General features: G+C 40.3%; 3 protein-coding genes across 3 annotated transcripts; 2 read left to right on the top strand and 1 right to left on the bottom strand.

The window, feature by feature from the left end:
* The first annotated feature begins 445 nt into the window (after positions 1 to 445).
* On the top strand, positions 446 to 3,417 carry LOC135632494 (pentatricopeptide repeat-containing protein At1g02060, chloroplastic-like). Its single transcript, XM_065141101.1, has one exon. The coding sequence runs from the start codon at positions 446 to 448 to the stop codon at positions 2,561 to 2,563; it is 2,118 nt and encodes a 705-aa protein (XP_064997173.1). The 3' UTR covers positions 2,564 to 3,417.
* A 337-nt stretch (positions 3,418 to 3,754) lies between these two features.
* Positions 3,755 to 5,292, bottom strand: LOC103973560 (PTI1-like tyrosine-protein kinase At3g15890). The gene is made up of 4 exons (XM_009388168.3): positions 5,111 to 5,292; positions 4,877 to 5,030; positions 4,549 to 4,811; positions 3,755 to 4,474 (listed from the first exon to the last, which is right to left on the bottom strand). The coding sequence occupies exons 1-4, from the start codon at positions 5,167 to 5,169 to the stop codon at positions 3,853 to 3,855; spliced, it is 1,098 nt and encodes a 365-aa protein (XP_009386443.1). The 5' UTR covers positions 5,170 to 5,292; the 3' UTR covers positions 3,755 to 3,852.
* Positions 5,293 to 16,904: 11,612 nt separating this feature from the next.
* Positions 16,905 to 18,650, top strand: LOC135633182 (aldehyde oxidase GLOX1-like). The gene has a single exon (XM_065142356.1). The coding sequence runs from the start codon at positions 16,961 to 16,963 to the stop codon at positions 18,635 to 18,637; it is 1,677 nt and encodes a 558-aa protein (XP_064998428.1). The 5' UTR covers positions 16,905 to 16,960; the 3' UTR covers positions 18,638 to 18,650.
* Positions 18,651 to 19,089: the final 439 nt, after the last annotated feature.

The raw sequence follows: 19,089 nt of genomic DNA, 5'->3' as shown, positions 1-19,089 counted from the left end.
GAATGTGACTATGCTTCTCTTCGAGGACACGGGCTTTGCAGAACCGACAAGCACAGAAAGTGGTTTCGGAGGATTTCGTATCCGAGAATTGACAAGGCAGGATGGGCAAAAGACAGAATCCTCATTTAGTTGGGATGGAAATGGGAGTATTGAGGCTGCGCAGTATCATCCTTGCTTGGAGGGGAGAAATGGTAGAAGGAGGCGCGCGCAGCTCCTCCGGAGGTCGGCAGGAGAAGTCATCGCCTCGGGATCCAGCAACCACTTGCCTGTTGGTTACGACACAACCCTCTCACCCACTTAGTTCACGACATGGTACATGAAAAGGTTACTCAACTTATCGGATTCCGGTGCCGACCTTAGATAACTTGGATCCGAATTCGACCCGCCTTCATCCATCGTTAGTGCTTCAAGATCCGGGGAGACTGCAACCGGAAGCACCAATGCGATGCTTCGTCTCGGACGCGCCCGTGCCCTCCGCTGCGCCTCCATTGCCTTCTCCACCTCCTCCTCCATCGAATCCAGACCTTCACACCTCAGCTCAGACCCTAACATCGACCTCGCCCACGCCATCGCTAACCTCGTCAACGCCCACCACGCCGGCCATTGGCCCCCGTCCCTCGACGCTGCCCTCTCCGCCCTCGCCCGCTCCCATGCCTCCGACCTCACCCCCTCCGCCCTCCTCCGCTCCCTCTCCCTCCTCCGCCGCCCCTCCGCCGCCGGTCCCCTCCTCCTCTGGTCCCGCCACCACCTTCCCCTCGACCCCCGCGCCGCCGCCAAGGCCCTCCACCTCCTCCTCCGCTCCCGCGCTCTCCGCCCCGCCCTCGACCTCCTCCTATTCCTCCCCCCATCCTCCTTCCCTGATCACTCCTTCAACGCCCTCGTCCGCCGCCTCGCCGCCGCCGGCCATCTCCGCTCCGCCGTCCGGCTCTTCCGCCTTATCCCCTTCCCCTCTGTCTTCTCTTACAATTCCCTCCTCGCTCCCCTCCTCCGCCGTGGCCGCACCCGCGCCGCCTCTGCCCTCTTTGACGAGATGCTCGCCACCGCAGTCCGGCCCGATGTCTGCACCTTCAACACCCTCATCCGAGGCTTCTGTCTCAATTCCATGGTCGACGAGGCCTTCCGCCTCTTCAATGAGATGCCGCGGCACGGCTGCGCCCCAGACGTCGTCACCTACAACACACTTGTCGACGGCCTTTGCCGCGCAGGCAAGGTCCGCATCGCCCACAATCTCCTTAACGGAATGCGGACAAAAAGCTCCGATCTTGCACCGAATGTTGTTTCCTACACCACTCTGATCCGCGGCTACTGCAGCAAACTCCTCCCGGATGAGGCCGTGGAGCTCTTCCACCAGATGGTGGCGCTCGGCCTCAAACCTAATAAGATCACATACAATACCCTCATCCAAGGGCTTTGCGAAGCACGGAGGATGGATTTGGTCAAGGGGATCATGGAACCAGGAGATGATGGTGGCAAAGAGTTGACTTTTAGGCCGGATACTTGCACGTTTAACACCCTGATAGCTGCGCATTGCAACCTGGGCAGCATCAGCGATGCACTTAACGTGTTTGAAAGAATGGCGGAGATGAGAGTGAAACGTGATTCTGCAACTTACAGTACCATGATAAAGGGCCTGTGTGAAAAAGGCGAGTTTGTACGAGCTGAGGAGCTCGTTGATGAGCTGTTGGAGAACGAGGTGTTCAGGAAGCGAGGCATTCCCCTGCTGGCAGCTTATAACCCAATATTCGACTACTTGTGTCAGAATGGGAAGACAGAGAAGGCAAGGATGTTGCTTCAACAGTTGTTGGATAAGCAAGCCAAAGTAGATGTGGCAGCATTTAAGACGGTGATCTTGGGACACTGCAAGGAGGAGCGATTGAGAGAAGGGTATGAGCTGCTGGTGTCGATGGGTAAAAGAGACCTTGTGCCAGATGCTGCAACTTTTCAAACACTGATCGAGGGATTCATGCAGCAGGAGAAGATAGGCTTTGCTTGGGAGGCTTTTAGGAAAATGTTGAACACTTGGCATCGGCCTAGCACAGGTACATTCCATTCAGTACTCGCGGGATTGGCAAAGAAAAGTCGGTATGCTAAAGAAGCTGGTGAATTGGTCACCTTGATGGTGGAAAGGAAGATTCGCCCTAATATCGATCTTTCGACGAATGTTGTCAGCAGTTTGTTTGGAGATAACCTAAATGACACAGCTCTCAAGATTGTTGGATTGCTTTACCATAATGGTTATCGCGTGAAGATGGAGGAGTTGATTCCATCTCTGTGTGCGAACCAGAAATTCCTGGAGGCTAAAGAGATGTTGCTTTTTAGTTTGGATAAGTGTGAGAATGTTAATGATGATGTTTATGGTTTGGTGATTGGTGGGCTTTGTTTAAGTGGAAGGGCTTCGGAGGCATTTAGGGTGTTGTATGAAATGAATGAAAGAGCCAGTGCACATGTTTCTTCAAGTTGTTTATATGCTCTAAAACTTACACTTGAAGAAAGGGGAAGATGGAAAGAAGCAGAGTTTGTTTCCAGGCAAATGAATCGTGCGAACAAAAGAATCGGAAGTTGATCTGACTAATGTGAATTAGATTGAGTTCCCAGTAGTGCTTGGGGGTTCTGCAACTGCAACAGCTTGGACTAGAATTACGTACTGGGATCTGTCCGGTATCTCCTCCTTTCTGATGAGCGAGCTTGTTATTCTTTCGTAGCTCTGATACCACTCGAACTGAAGGCAGTACCCTCGATGCACTCCCAAATCAATGCAATGCAATGCACTCTCGAGTATTCTGGCACTAAATGCATGAGACGCAGGTATGAGCGAGCTTGTTATTCTTTCGTAGCTCTGATACCACTCGGACTGAAGGCAGTACCCTCGATGCACTCCCGAATCAATGCAATGCGATGCACTCTCAAGTATTCTGGCACTAAATGCATGAGACGCAGGTATGAGCGAGCTTGTTATTCTTTCGTAGCTCTGATACCACTCGGACTGAAGGCAGTACCCTCAATCCACTCCCGAATCAATGCAATGCGATGCACTCTCGAGTATTCTGGCACTAAATGCATGAGACGCAGGTATGAGCGAGCTTGTTATTCTTTCGTAGCTCTGATACCACTCGGACTGAAGGCAGTACCCTCGATGCACTCCAGAATCAATGCAATGCAATGCAATGTGATGCGATGCAATGCACTCTTGAGTATTCTGGCACTAAATGCATGAGACGCAGGTATGGAGACAAATTAGCATGAGAAATTAAGGTTCTCTATTTCTTGTAACTACCTCAACTAGATCGTCACTTGTGTCTTTCCTTGTTTACATCCTCCTCGTAATTTCGATACCTCAAGAACTCAATTTATCCACAAAATCTAGCAATTTCATTAATCATTTGCAATGAGAATTGTCAGTGATTGATTCAAAATGTACATTCTTTGATTCTTTGGGGTGATCTCTATGATTTTCTCATATTTTTGGTTGTGCAGATGTGTACTTGATCGAAAATGCAAATTGGAAGGAGATGTAAACTTCAATTTTTATTTTCTCATAAAGCACCTCACTCCAATCACAGAATACATAGTTAGACTTCAATTTTTGAAAGAAATGGATCGATCCATTTATTTAGCTCAAGAAATGCATGTCAAATATCATGATTTCTGATATGAAGGTGATTAATATGAGGAAGTCATAGGATAAGATATGTTGCTTATAGTACATGTGGAATGAAATGATAGTATGAACATAGAAAGTTTATGAATTGGGATATATATATATATATATATATATATATATATATATATATATATATATATATAAGTTTACGTCCCACACGTTGACATTGATAATGAGAACAGAGCGTTGCTCTACCTCACTATTGTGGTTTTCCAGCTCTGCCTCTCAGGCTGAGAAGGTTCGCTTATTCCGGCATCCTCCTCCTCGTCCCCTTCCTCGCCGATTGCCTTCTCCACCGCTACATCCTTCGTCCTCTTCCACAACCCCCGGCCTTTGAGGAGCTCCACCGCTTCCTTCATGGTGGGCCGGTTGTCGGGGTTGAGGTCGGTGCACCGCAAGGCGACCGCCACCGCGTTCCGCAGCTCCGCCGGCTCGAACCTTTCCCCGAGGCGTGGGTCCGCGATGCGCTCCCACGCGCCCTTCTCCACCAGCGGCGCCGCCCACTGCACTATGTCGCGCTTGACGCCGCCGGGTAGCTTCTCGATGGGCTTCCTGGCGCTCACGATCTCCAGCAGCAGAACGCCGAAGCTGTACACGTCGCAGCTCTCGGCGACTTTCCCCCACATGGCGTACTCAGGTGCGAGGTAGCCCAGCGTCCCCTTCACCCTCGTCGTCAGGTGGCTCACTCCCTCCGGGATCAGCTTCGCGAACCCGAAGTCGGCCACTTTGGCGCAGAAGTCGGCGTCGAGCAGCACGTTGCTGGTCTTCACGTCTCGGTGTATGATGTGAGGGCTCGCCTCATGGTGCAAGTACCTGAAACAGGTCGGGAGGGCATTGAATCAAACACCTGGCAACGATGGTAACATCATGAACCCGACTCAACTCACGCGAGTCCTTCCGCTGCTCCGATGGCGATCTGCATCCTGCGAGGCCAGTCGAGGAGCAGATCGGCGGAGCGACGGCCATGGAGATGGCTGAGCAGGCTGTGGTTGGGCATGTAATCGTAAACGATCAGCCTCTCCTCGCCACCTGCGTAGAAACCTCTCAGGCTCAGTAGATTCTTGTGCCTTACCCTCCCCAGCACCTCCACTTCGACGGCGAACTCCATCTCCGCCTTGGCCGTCATGGCCTTGAGCCGCTTCACAGCGATCTACACGACAGCAACAAGTCACTCCATGACAGAGAGACTCTTATGTATGATGAGTAGTGACTTGCCTCCACTCCTTTGTCAGTTCTACCCCAGTAGACAGTCCCAAAGCCGCCTTCTCCGAGCTTGTTGTCCTCATGGAAGTTCCTCGTTGCATGGACGAGCTGTTTCAGGGTGTAGATTTCCCAAGGATAGCCGCCGCCACCATGGCCCTTGTGTGATCTGAACAATACTAGTTGTGATCACAACTCAAGAAGAAGTTGAAACAGTAGTATGCATGCAGGAGCAGGACCATACGATACCTTCGTGCAGCCTCACGCCCCTCGAGGGAGAAGCAGCAGCAGATGCATCTCTGAAGCATCCCTATCCGAGTAGTGAAAGAGAGAAGGTCAATGGTGCTTGGAACTCGAGGAAGTAGACGGAGTAAGAACAAAGAGCTAAAACTGGTGGGTAGCTGTCCTTGTTCTTGGGTGTCATTGAATACTTCACCCACTCAATTGTTTGTACCTCTGGATCATATAATTTAACTCAGGTACTGCAGCATATGCTTTGATTGTTTAATGGATTTGTGGAGGTTGGTTGTCACAACCACAATCACTGAAAACTTATGGAATGAGTCGACTATAGTCGATGCTGATATGGCTGGCTTATTGTGATCCAATACTTGACAAGGTAGAAGAACAAGACTAACAACACCAGAAAAAAGAATCCTTGATTGCTGCTGTGTTTAGGTTTTCAGACATTGGAAAGGTCAGAGGTCATTTTTTATATCATGATATCTCAACTAAATGGAATGAGAACTATAAAGATGATGTATTAGTTTTGTGGCGTAAGAATCATTTGTAGCACAGATTCCATCAGTCATTTCCTTGCTTCGCTTGTCGCTTTTGGGATGCTTAAATCTTTAGAAAACAATGCATGACATGAGAAAAATTTTCAGTGTCAACGCCATGCCAAAAGTTTGCAGTGAAAGAGAGGAATTCTGAGAAAGATTTGATCATTCTGATAGAGTTGTGTATATATAATATGGCTTAATAGATTATATTTAGGCAGAAATAATTCCTACTCAAACATCAACCTTTGCCTCGAGAGACCGACCGTCCCTCCTGAGTTCTCTGTATATTTCAACAATACCTAGCAAATTAGTTGCATTATCTACCAAAAATAAAGACAAGTTTGAGGCCGAAAGCATATCATTGATGTGGAACTATGAATCCACACATCAGTCAGATCCCTATTATATTATATTATATTATATTATATTATATTATATTATATTAGAATGACAACTAAACACGGACAGGATGTCTATATTGATAGCACAGTCAATTAGATGGAATGACTCACATTATTATTCCCAACATTAACCATTGTCTCCATTCAACGACGATCATCCCGACACACACTAAAAACCCCCTCCGTTCAGGTGCATCCTTGAAATGGGTTGAGATATTTTAATTTTATTACTTTCCGAATGATCCAAATCCTTCTCTTTGGCATATCCCAACAAAGTTTTGTAGGGTTGTCTTTACATTCTCAACACCTCTATCTATTACATTCTCTTTGGCATATCCCAACAATGTTGCACAACCAAAATAAATTTTAACAATACAGATGTCAAATCTCGAGAACCTTAAATTGTGAAAGTGTGAGAAAATTTTATTTGGGGCTACATATTTTAGATAAATGACTTGAGCCTGAAACACAGTTAGATTGATTTACTACTCTGTGGACAATGTGTTTGAACAGGCAGATCTGATCATAACAAGACAGACATGTCCAACACAGAATGTTATCTGAGCATATATAGGACATGCAATTTACTTGTAATATGTTCTCTGACCATGGAGGACTTAGTTAACCTAATATGCTTTGAATATTGACAGATGCACAGCAAATGTATCAGAGGACTATCCAACCAAGTACTCGATGCATTTGATATTTACCACGAGATATAACGAGTGCACCAGCTGATATGAATACTGCTAATATTGGCCCCTATAACAGCTATTTAGCAATGGCCAAACAAATATGCAGCTAGCAAGCAGCCAGGCATTTGAATTTTTACAACAAAATTATTCTAGAAACAAGGTTACAGATTCAAACTGATATTGCCAACAACAGAGAGGAACACACATCAAGAAAAACCCACTTCTTTTCTTTGTTTCTTGTTGGTCATAAGATGTGTGGGTTGGGGTCAAGATCTTACTTGGGTCGCCTGCGGTGTGGATACAATATGTTGGGGTCAAGATCTTATTTGGAATGCTGCATGGATAGTAACATTCTTCAATAGATGATGGAATATCACGAGCATATCATATCAGAGGAAGCTACGACGATGGACCCCTCTAAAATTGAAGTAATACAGAACTGACCGACCCCAAGGAACATAAAATCGATGCGCGGCTTTCTCGGTTTAATAGGCTACTATCGTAATTTTGTAAAAAACTATGAAAATATCAGTGCACCCATACTTGTTGAAAAAAGATACCTTTCAATGGTGGGACAAAGCCACCATTGCCTTCAACGAACTTAAAGCCGCAATAACGACAACGCTCGTACTAGCGCTACTCGACTTCGGCAAGACTTTTGTTATTAAAGTCGATGCCTCCGGAGTCGGAATTGGTACTGTACTAATACAAGATGGCCACCCCCTCACTAATACTAGTAAGGCATTATCTCCTTCCCATCTCAAGATTATTTACGATAGGAGATGCTTGCGATTGTGCATGCAGTGACCAAATGGAGATCGTACTTGATCGAACGATGCTTTCAAATCAAGACCGACCATAAAAGCCTAAAATATTTATTGGAACAGAAGATTACTTCCCCCAAGTAGCAAAAATGGGTGACAAAACTTCTTGGATATGATTATGAAATTACTTATAAAAAGGGAAAGAGAATATTGTTGCAGATGTGCTTTCGCGGCTACCCGAGCAAACTAAATTTTCGACCGTTTCACTTCCGACCAGCAACTTCCTTGAGGATATTAAGAGGGAATGGTAGAAAGATATGGAGACTAGTAAGATCATAAAAAAATTGGAGGAAGCACCAAGCTCCATGGCTCATTATAGTTGGGACTCAAAAAAATTGCGCTATAAGGGTCGCATTATGCTTGTGCCAAATTCTACTTGCATAAAGATCATCCTTCAAGGGATGCATTACACACTTACGATCAGGCACTTCGGGTTCCTTAGAACCTATAAGAGAACTAAGCAAAATTTTTATTAGGTAGGGAAAATATTATTGCTAAATTTGTGGCAGAATGTGATGTATGTCAACGACATAAAGGCGAGACAGTGGCAAGTCCCAAAAAGCTGCAACCTCTACCTATCCCAGACTCAATATAGACTTATATATTAATGGACTTCATCAAAGGGCTTCCTTAATCATAAGAAAAAGGTACAATTCTTGTCGTGGTTGATCGCCTTACAAAGTATGCTCACTTTTGCACTGTTCGTAATCCCTACATCACTTCTAGTATTGCTCGAATCTTTATGGAGAATATTAAAACATTATAAGGGATGACGAGATCTATTATAAGTTATCGTGATATGATCTTCACGAGCAGATTTTAGATAGTGTTATTCCATATGTAGGGCACTAAATTGAAAATGAGTATGACGTATCACCCACAAACCGACGACCAGACTGAAGTGGTGAACAGGTGCTTGGAGACATACCTCAGATGCTTCACTAGTGACCAACGTTTTATAAAGTGGCTTCCATGGGCTGAGTGGTGGTATAATATAACTTATTATTCATCTACAAAATGTACTCCCTATGAGGCTATGTATGGCTGACCTCCCCTTATGATCCCAAAATATATGTTGGACACCTCTAAAGTAGAACTAGTAAATAGGAAACTACAGGACAGAGATAAAATACTGAAGTTGCTAAAAGATAATCTCACTATAACTCAAGCAAGGATGAAACAACAATATGATCAACATAAAGCGCAAGAGAATTTTCAATAGGAGATTGGGTCTTCCTATGACTCTAGCCATACAAGCAAACATCAATCTAGACCAGAGCATCTATGAAGCTTTCACCTCAGTTCTATGGACCCTACCAAATTTTGGAGCGCATTAGAGTGATAGCATACAGATTGGACTTACCCGCCAGCTCCCGAATCCATCTAGTCAGTCTTCTACGTGTCATGTTTAAAGCTCAACTTGGGACAAAACGAGACAGCCCAAAGCCATCTACCAAATATGACTACCTAAGGAGAACTCCAGACCTAACCGAGTGTTATTATTGATTGATTGATCATAACTTGACGACGATGACCCATTACTGAAGTGATAACACAATGGGCGAATCTACCAGTAGAAGATGTCACTTGGGAGAACTATGATGACTTAAAGTTCAAATTCTCAGAATTCATGGAGCGTCAGCCTCGAGGACAAGGCTGATTTGAAGAGGGCAAGTCTGTTAGGACTCTAGCTAGGAGAGTCCTAATTGAGTTTCATTTAAAGGGGCATTTATGTAAAACCTACCTAGCCGACCCCTATTAAAGAGATGAAGAGATCGGGTAAGGTTAGGTTTAGTTTGGAGGTTCCTTCTTAGAGAAGCATTAGGAGTTGGTTAGAAGTAGGAGTCTTAAGTAGGAGTCATATTAGGAGTTGGTTAAAAGTAAGAGTCTTGAGTAGGAGTCCTATTAGAAGTTGTGGTTTATAATGCCTATAAAGAGTCATGTATTCATCCTCTTTTCTCAATGAACAGTTCAATCCTTTTAGTAGTCTTTGAGTAGCAACCTGGAGGAAGGAACCCTATAGAGTTTTGAGGAGGCTGATCCCCTAAATTGCTGCATAAACTATTTGAAAATACAAAAAAAAAATGTTCCTATATTGCTGCATAAACTTTTCGTCATAAATTTTTTATCTCTAAGACGAAAGATGCATTGTAGAATTCCAACCACATAGCATAATATGTTTGATTTTGCAACTGTGATTTTTCTCTCTAAATCTTTACAAAATTTTTATGACAGCTTTGACACTTCCTAATAGTAGATTTTCCTTTAGTTTCATCAAAAAAATTTCAATATAAACCACTGATCTTTTACATCCAATCTGCTACACTTGAAAATATGTGCTGTAGAAAATTGCAGCCGCATATTGTTGCCTTAACTGATCTATTTGCAATCCTTTTTGAACAAAATTTCTTATACACTTCATAGATAATCTTGGCTTCCATCTAAGATTGATCTATTAAGGAATTCATCTCTAAAAACATTCTTGTGTTTTGTAAATTTTCGTAGAAAACTATTGAAATTTTTCGATGAGAATTCTGCTATTACAACTTGTACCAATTTTCTTGCTGTTATACTGTCAAAATTTTCTTGATTAAATTAGTCATTGTTACTGTCATATAAAATGATATTTTTTTGTCAATTCCCTCCTCAAATTTCTTTGTTTTTGTTGAAAATTTCATTGAGAAATCACTTCGACGATAATTCTACTCTTACAAGACAACATATACCTGCAGCAACTTCCACTGATTTCTATCAAACCTTTGCTGCCATCTACCATAGATCTAAAACTTTTTCCCTAACCTTCATCCACTACCATCACAGCTCTAAAAATCTACTAAACCACACCCTCAAACCGGACCAAAAATAGCCACAAAACAAGCCTAAACCGTAGCCTACATCCACCGATTTACCAACCCTTTTCACCATCACTTCTCTCAATCTATACAAGCCTTTAACTCGACAACAAAATAGAGATCTTAACATCATAGATTTGGAGGCATATACTATGATATCTAAATCGAAATCTATACGCATTTACAAAATCGTTTTCAAACTTATGAGTTTTAATCTACTGCACTAATTCACCCCTCCCCTCTTAATGCCGCTCTAATCCTAACAATGATAGAGTTAACTTTAACTCTCCCTATCAATATGCAATATTGATAGAACCTTGAATTCAAGTTAAATTCAAGTCAAAACAAATTTAATCATGAATATTTGTAAAACATTATATGCATATCATTACATTGCATGGATCATTATCATAAGTTTTGCATACATCATCATAAATATTTCAAATAATCATGGTATCAAAACATCAAAGTATATTACATCATACCATGTATAATTCTCATATCATCATATCTTCTCCCCCTTTATCATCAACAAAAAGGAGAAGTGCATCTAGCCAATTTTTGAGATATAATTTCAATCATTGCATTGTAAACATAAATCTCAAGTTTTATCATCATGCAAGCTAGTAATTTTCTTTCTCTTTTTTGAGAAATGCAATTTTTGCTTCCTTTGCAAAGCGTAAGCTAGCAAAAGTTTACTTCATTTTACAACATATAAGCTAGCAACTTTAGCAAGTTTTACATCATTTTCCAATATACAAGCTAGCAAATTTTTGAGATGTTCATGCATCATGAGTATTGCCTCTCTTGAGATGTACAAGATAGCACTTTTACTTCCTAGCAAGTTTTTCTCCCCATTTGTCATTATAAAAAAAAGGAAAGAATAACATTGTAATTCTTTTCCCTTTACATCAATTTTTAAATCATGACAAAGGTAAATAACAAAGATGAGAAATCAAGTCATGAATGTCAAAAGACCATATATCATTTTTAACAAGTTTTTTCTTTTGTAAATAGATAGTATGATAGGAAACAATCTTGATTAAAAAAGAAGATTTAAGTTATAATTCCAAGAATTCACAAGAAAAATTATGATTCATTTGACAAAAAGATTATCGATTCATGCATTTAAATAAATATTTTTAAACCAATATCACTTCAACTCATCATGCATAATTTCAAAATGTAAAATCATCAAACATGATACAAACATTTATTTTCAAAACATTCATCATTATTTTCAACTCATTTAATTTGTCAAATCAACAAAGTCCCTTTCAAGAGATTCAAAATGAAACTAAGAGATTTATCGATCTCTTGAAATGCTAGTGATTTTTTTTTCCCCCTTTGTCATTATAAATAAGAAAGAAGAAGAAGGGAATAATACATAACAAAACTCAAGTCATAAATTATCAAGATGTCAAGTAACATATTATGGTTTACTAGAATAAGTCTCCCTTTTAGTGAATAGCAAAAAGAATTGTAGGAAAACAAGATATCAATTCAAGCATATAAAATCTACGATCATCAAAAACATGATTTGGTTAAAACTCATTCAAATCAAAATCATTAAAATCACTTTAATAGTTCAAGAGATTCAAAATATAAATAGATTCATCACTAAGGATCTCTAAGATGAAAACTCGATAAGATATAGATTTTTTTCAAGAAACATGCATTCTCCCTTTTTTGTTTCAATTTAAGTGATATGATTTAATATAAGCATGCCTTTGTCTTTTATGCCAAACAAAAATATGTATCATCATTTAAAAGCAAAGTTCATCATCACAAAGATCATCATGCATAATTTTGAAATATAAACTCATTAAGCATAATTTTAAATCATCATTATATTATTTCATCAAGCATAATTTCATAAAGTGTTTTTAATCAAAATCATTTTGTTTGTTGTAGTAATGTATTTTCCTTATTTGCATCAATGATTCAATCATATTATGAGATATACAAATCATAAATACAAAGAAATCATGTCATGAAAGATATAAGATCAAAAGTGTAACATGCAATTCCAAAACATAAGATTTAAAATTATCATACATCATTAAATCATTAAGTATGATTTCATAAAATATTTTTAAATGAAATCAAAAAGCAATACGAAAATCATTTTGATATACATTATTGCTTCTTAAAAACATACATAAGATTAATCTTATTAAATGTACAGGAATTAGATCTAACATTTTATTCCTTTATCATAAAATATATAATTTTCTTGATCATTTTCAAAATCACTAGAAAGATAAGCAAGGTCTAATATACATATATATATATATATATATATATATATATATATATATATATATATATATATATATATATATATATATATATAATTTATATATAACTTTTCTAAACTAATTTAAAAATGACTCAATGAAATGCATCAAGTAATTTTAAAATAAAGTAAAGGGATTTTGGTTACCTCATCATCGAAAGTCATTAAGGCATAGTTTGTCACCTTGTTTTTGTTGGTTTACTTCTCATCTTTGGATGAGCTCAATTCGTCACAAGCTACCTTGAAGACTTTTTTCTTCTTTGGCAGCTTCTTCTTTTTAAGTTTATTTTTACTTTTTTATTTTTATTTTAAGAACTTTTTAAGTTTTATTGTGAGAAGTTCAAGGTTATCATCATCATCACTTAGTCATCACTCGAGTGGTATTATATTATTCAAAGTGTCAAATCCATCATGTTCTTTCGAATGTGATTCTCATGTTCATCATGTTCAACACAAGTTATGAATATCATCAAGGACCCAATAAGTTCTTCAATTGGAAAACGGTTTAAGTTCTTTGATTCTTGTATTGTCATTACTTTCAAATCCCAATTTTTAGAAAGTGATCGTAAAACTTTATGAAATATATAAATAATTTCATAGTAAGGTGAAAGGGTTTCAGTTGAGTTACCTCATTGTTGAGAGTCATAAAAGCGTAGTTCTCTATCTCGTCTTTGTTGATTTGCTCATTATCTTCATATGTAGTCAATTTTCCCATGTCGCCTTGAGTACTTTATTTTATTTTGTGTGAGCACCTTCTTTTTTAGTTACGGACATTCGCTTTTGAAGTGTCTCGACCAATTGTATTCATAACAAGTTATTTTATTTTTTTAAGTTTATTTTTATTTTTTAATTCTTATTTTATAAACTTTTTTAAATTTTATTATGATGAGTTCAAGGTCATCATCATCATCATCACTTGAGTTTTCTCTCGAGTAGTCTTCTATAGTTTGTAATGTCAAATCCTTCTTGTTCTTTATAAAATTGTTCTTCTGTTAATTATGTTCAATACAAGTCATTTTATAGGTCATTAAAAACCCGATAAGTTCTTTAAGCAGAAAATTATTTTGGTCATTTGATTCTTGTATTGTCATTACTAGTCCTAACTTTTTGGAAGGGATATTAGAATTTTGTTTACAAGTTCAAGATTATAAAGACATTTGTTAAGAGCTTTTAAACTATTGATGATATCTGTAAAATGGGTGTACATGTTAACAATAGTTTCGCTTGGCTTCATTCGAAACAATTCAAAATCATATATCAAAATATTTATCTTAGATTCTTTTACTCTATTCGTGCCTTCATGAGTTACATCTAGTATGTGTCAAATCACAAGTATAGTTTCACATAAAGAAATACGATTAAACTCATTTTTGTTCCAAGCATAAAATATAATATTTATAGCTCTAGCATTAAAAAAAAAAAGATTTCTTCTCGAAATCATTCCATCTATTCATTAATTTGAAAGACTTTTGAAAATCACTTTCAACAATATTCCATAAATCGAATTCCATAGAAAGTAAAAAAACTTTGATTCAAGTTTTTCAATATGTGTAGTCCGTCCTATTGAATATAGGAGGACGAATGATAGAAAGACCCTCTTGATTGCTAGTAAATGTCATTTCTCTTGGGTGTTAAACTAGACAAGAAGAACCTTGGCTTTGATACTAACTGTTAAGACTATAATAAGAGGGGGGGTGAATTAGTGCTTTTATAAAACTTACCGATTTAGAAACTTTATTCAATAAAGCTATATCGGAAAGATATATAACTTAAAAACATATGAAAGCGTAATGAGCATAGTGAGAGTAAGAAATCAATTTGCAATATAAATAAAAAGTATAAAGTAAATACAAATCAGACCTTATAGTGGTTTGGTCGTCCCAACCTACATTAACTCTCAATTCCTCTTTACTCGAGACCACTAGCTTTCAATATCAATCTTTTTTCTAATAGGCAAAGATCAACTATCCTTACAACTCTTTCTCCTTTTCACGCTCAGGAGAGAACCTTTATACCTCTCTCTTTTAAACCTCACTCCTCATTTAGAAACATTTTAACTCTAGAAGGAAGAGATTTATTAACTTTAGAGAGATTGCAACACTATTTTCTCAAGTATATTTTCTCCATTTTCTACTCAATTTTGTGTTATTCTAAGTAGGAAAGGGTGGGGTATTTATAAACCTCAAATAGCTTAAAAAATAAAGCCAAAAAAGATCTCATCCCTAGTTTCCTAGGTCCTAGCGATATAACCATCTGTGTTGGGTGATACTATTACTTGCAGCATTGAAACTGAGCGGTCCCACCACCCAGTCTAGCGGTACTATCGCTTGATAACTTGAAAAAGTGTATTCTTGACTTTGGGTCACCGAATGGGCCTTTCACTTGGCCCACAATAGTCTCAACTCAAGCTCAATGGGCCCTTAATTGAATTAGCATGGTTACACCAAAAATTAACTTAATTGTGACATAACTATGACCAATTGAAACATAATTGATTGCAAGACTAGAATTTTATGTTGTCTGACATGTCATTGGTTCATCCGGTGCTTCATCCCATTCTTCTACGGATCATCCTCTTCTTCAACGTATTGTCCAATCGACATATTAACCTCATGCAAACTTTGATCTCCTTGGTGCAATATTCAATCATTCGGCCCTATGCCCGAACTCATGGCATAAAGTTTTTCTACCGGCACGTCGATTGATCCTCCGGCTAGTCATCCAATCTCTTACCAAATTGAAGTCCCTTTTCCTCTTACAATATGTGCATCTCTCCCTCCTCCATCATAGCGTACCCCTATTGAAAATGATTAAATATTTATCAAAATCTAGAGAGAGAGAGAAAGAGAGAGATTGTGTGTGTAAGACTTATCTATATTGTTTTCAAGAATATAATCAAGTAACTTATTAGCTGCAAATTTGGGTAAGGTTAGCATATCCAAATTTTTTTGGGAATAAACAGTTTCGTTTGCATACTCTTAATAAAATTATCTTTTGAAAAACAAGAAATTCTCAAATCCCGTATAAAGTATAATCCACTATGGACTTTCCATACATAAAAAGTCAGCAACATAAAGTATAATTCACCATGGACTTTTTATTAGAGTTCTAAGAATAAAAAAAAACGACAGCTTGCTCCTCTTCCGACGTTGAGGATCACATATTGACTCATAACCGTGGAGGTAAATCTGGGAAAGAACTTGCGTGACGTACTCATTGTCTCATCTCTTATGACTCCAAATAAATGTTGCTCACCTACCTACATTTCCATATAAAAAGAAAGAATAATATGATTGATTTAATCATCATGGGAAGTAATTAAAAGGAAAAAGGGAATTATTTGATGGTAAAATGAAAGAAAATATTTGATTATGTAATTTTACTTTCCACCATTTTTAATGTAAAAAGAATAATATGATTGAATTAATAATCATGGGAAGTAATTAAAAAAACCGAAAGAAAAATGAAAGAAAATATTTGAACACGTAAATTGTACCTTCCACCAATTTTTAATGTATGAAAGAATAATATGATCGATTTAATCATCATGGAAAGTAATTTAAAAAACGAATCATTTGATAAAAATGAAAGAAAATATTTGATCATGTAATTTTACTTTTCGCCATTTTATTAGTGTAAGAAAGAATAATATGATTGATTTAATCATCATTGGAATTAACTAAACAAAAAAACCAAATTATTTTATAAAAAATGAAAGAAAATATTTGACCACGCAAGAAAGAACAATATGATTAATTTAATCATCTTGGAAAGTAATTAAAAGATAAGACCGAATTATTTGATTAAAAATGTAGAAAAAAATTGATTATGCAATTTTGCTTTCCACAATTTTTTAATGTACGACAGAATAATATGATTGAAGTAATCATCGAGGGAAGTAACCAAAAAAGAAAACGCCGAATTATTTGATTAAAGAATGAAAGAAAATATTTGATCATCTAATTCTACTTTTCAAAAAAAAAATTAAGTTAAGAAAAATAATATGATTGATTTAATCATCATGGGAAGTAATTAAAAGGAAAAAATGAAAGAAAATGTTTTATCACGTAATTGTACTCTCCACCATTTTTCTAATCTAAGAAAGAATAATATGATTGATTTAATCATCACGGGAAGTAACTAAAAGGACAAATTAAATTATTTGATTAAAAAAGTGTAAGAAATTATTTGATCACGTAACCGTACTTTCCACCATTTTTACCTTATATAAACCCAAAGTCTATACATGACGATAAAAACACTGTTGACATCAAGCATCAAAATGGCAGCTTCTAATGTCGCCGTTCTCCTCCTCGCCATACTCTCCTCCGCCTTCACCACCACCCACGGCCAGATCCTGCACAATGGCCGATGGAAGCTACTGAAGCGAAGCATCGGCATTTCGGCCATGCACGTCGCGCTGCTGCCCAATGGCAAGGTCATCGTCTTCGACCGCACCGACTTCGGCGCCTCCAACATCTCGTTGCCGTCGAAGCGATGCCGCAACGACTCCCGCGACCAAGCCCTCCGTCACGACTGCTGGGCTCACTCCGTCGAGTTCGAACCCTTCGGCCGCTCCGTTCGGCCGCTCACCGTGCTCACCGACACCTGGTGCTCCGCGGGCGCGCTCACCGCCAACGGCACCCTCGTCCAGACCGGTGGATTCAACGACGGCGAGCGCGCGGTTCGGTACTTCTCGCCATGCGAGGGCTGCGACTGGGTCGAGGACGAGGAGGGCCTGGCGGTGAAGCGATGGTACGCGTCCGCCCACGTCTTGCCCGACGGACGACGAGTCGTCGTGGTGGGCGGGCGAGGGCAGTTCGATTACGAGTTCGTGCCCAAGGAGATGAGCTCCGGCGCCGCGTCGACCTTCGAGTTGCCGTTCCTGAGAGAGACGAAGGACGCGTCAGAGAACAACCTCTACCCGTTCGTTCATCTCTCCCCGGACGGCAACCTCTTCATCTTCGCCGACACGAAAGCCATCTTGCTAGATTACGAGCACCATCGAGTGGTTCGCAGATTCCCCGAGATGCCCGGCGGGATCTCTCGCAACTACCCGAGCACGGGCTCGTCGGTCCTCCTGCCGATTTTGCTTCCGCACAACGTCTCCGGCGCAATCGAAGCGGAGGTCATGATATGCGGTGGCACGATGCCTAACGCCAGCTCGCTGGCGGCGAAGGGGCACTTCGTGCCAGCCTCGAACACTTGCGGCTGGCTGAAGATAACCGACGAATCACCTGCGTGGACGATGGAGGAGATGCCGATGGGTCGGGTGATGGGGGACATGGTATTACTACCCACGGGAGACGTTCTCATCGTCAACGGCGCCGGGAAAGGCAGCGCCGGCTGGTACATGGGGAGGGAACCGGTGCTGCACCCAGTCCTCTACAGGAGTGGTGTCGCCGGCGTCGCTAACCAGGGGTTCGAGGTTCTCAGCCCGACAACGACGCCTCGCGTCTACCATTCGACGGCGCATCTGCTACCGGACGGACGGGTGCTGGTCGGCGGCAGCAATCCGAACATTAAGTACGAGTTCTCCGGGGTGCTGTTTCCTACCGAGTTGAGCTTGGAGGCCTTCTACCCTCCTTACCTGGGAGCTCCTCGCCGTCCAAGGATCACTGGGATGGAGCCGGGGACCGAGATAACGTACGGGGAGATGCTGTCCATCGAGGCCCAGCTGGAGGAAGGAGTGGGTGAGGTGGTGGTGACGATGGTGGCGCCGGCGTTCACGACGCACTCGTTCTCGATGAACCAGAGATTGCTGGTGTTGGAGGTGGGAGGGGTTCGTCGCAGCAGCGGCGGGTGCTATATGGTGGAAGTGATGGCTCCGGCGAGCGCCGTTATTGCTCCGAGGGGATACTACATGGTGTTTGTGGTGCAGGAAGGAGTGCCAAGTCGGGGAAGGTGGATTCATGTCATGTAGGCAGCTCAATTTCTGCTCTCCTGTTGCTCTTTGAATCCACAGTAGGAGATGATCAGCAACTACAGAGTAATGCAACACTAATAAGAATGGAATTCATTGTGTTATGGTTGATCTCTACATGCAGATCGAACTCCACCACATATGGATTACTTCCCTTAATCTTTGTAGGCCTCCACCAACCTGAGTCCAAAACAGTGTGTCAGTCACATCAGTAGATGGGTAAAAGTACATCCAGTAAGAAGTACTATATATATTGAGAATAATAACTTCTCTCAACTGTGTTAAGAGAATTGATTACAGTGTGGAACAACTGGTGAGCAGCGTGCTATTGAATGTTTTCCCTCATCTGGCTAACTTAGGTGGAATAGCATTGCAATTGATACAACTTGAGTAAATGACTCCATTTAACAGCATTTAAAGGTTTGGCCCAGTATTAAGGAACCATGGTGAAA

This window comes from Musa acuminata, chromosome BXJ3-3, assembly GCF_036884655.1.
Source record: "Musa acuminata AAA Group cultivar baxijiao chromosome BXJ3-3, Cavendish_Baxijiao_AAA, whole genome shotgun sequence".
NCBI classification, from domain to species: Eukaryota; Viridiplantae; Streptophyta; class Magnoliopsida; order Zingiberales; family Musaceae; genus Musa; species Musa acuminata.
Note: the sequence above shows the minus strand (reverse complement) of the source record. Positions and strands in the feature narration are given on the sequence as shown.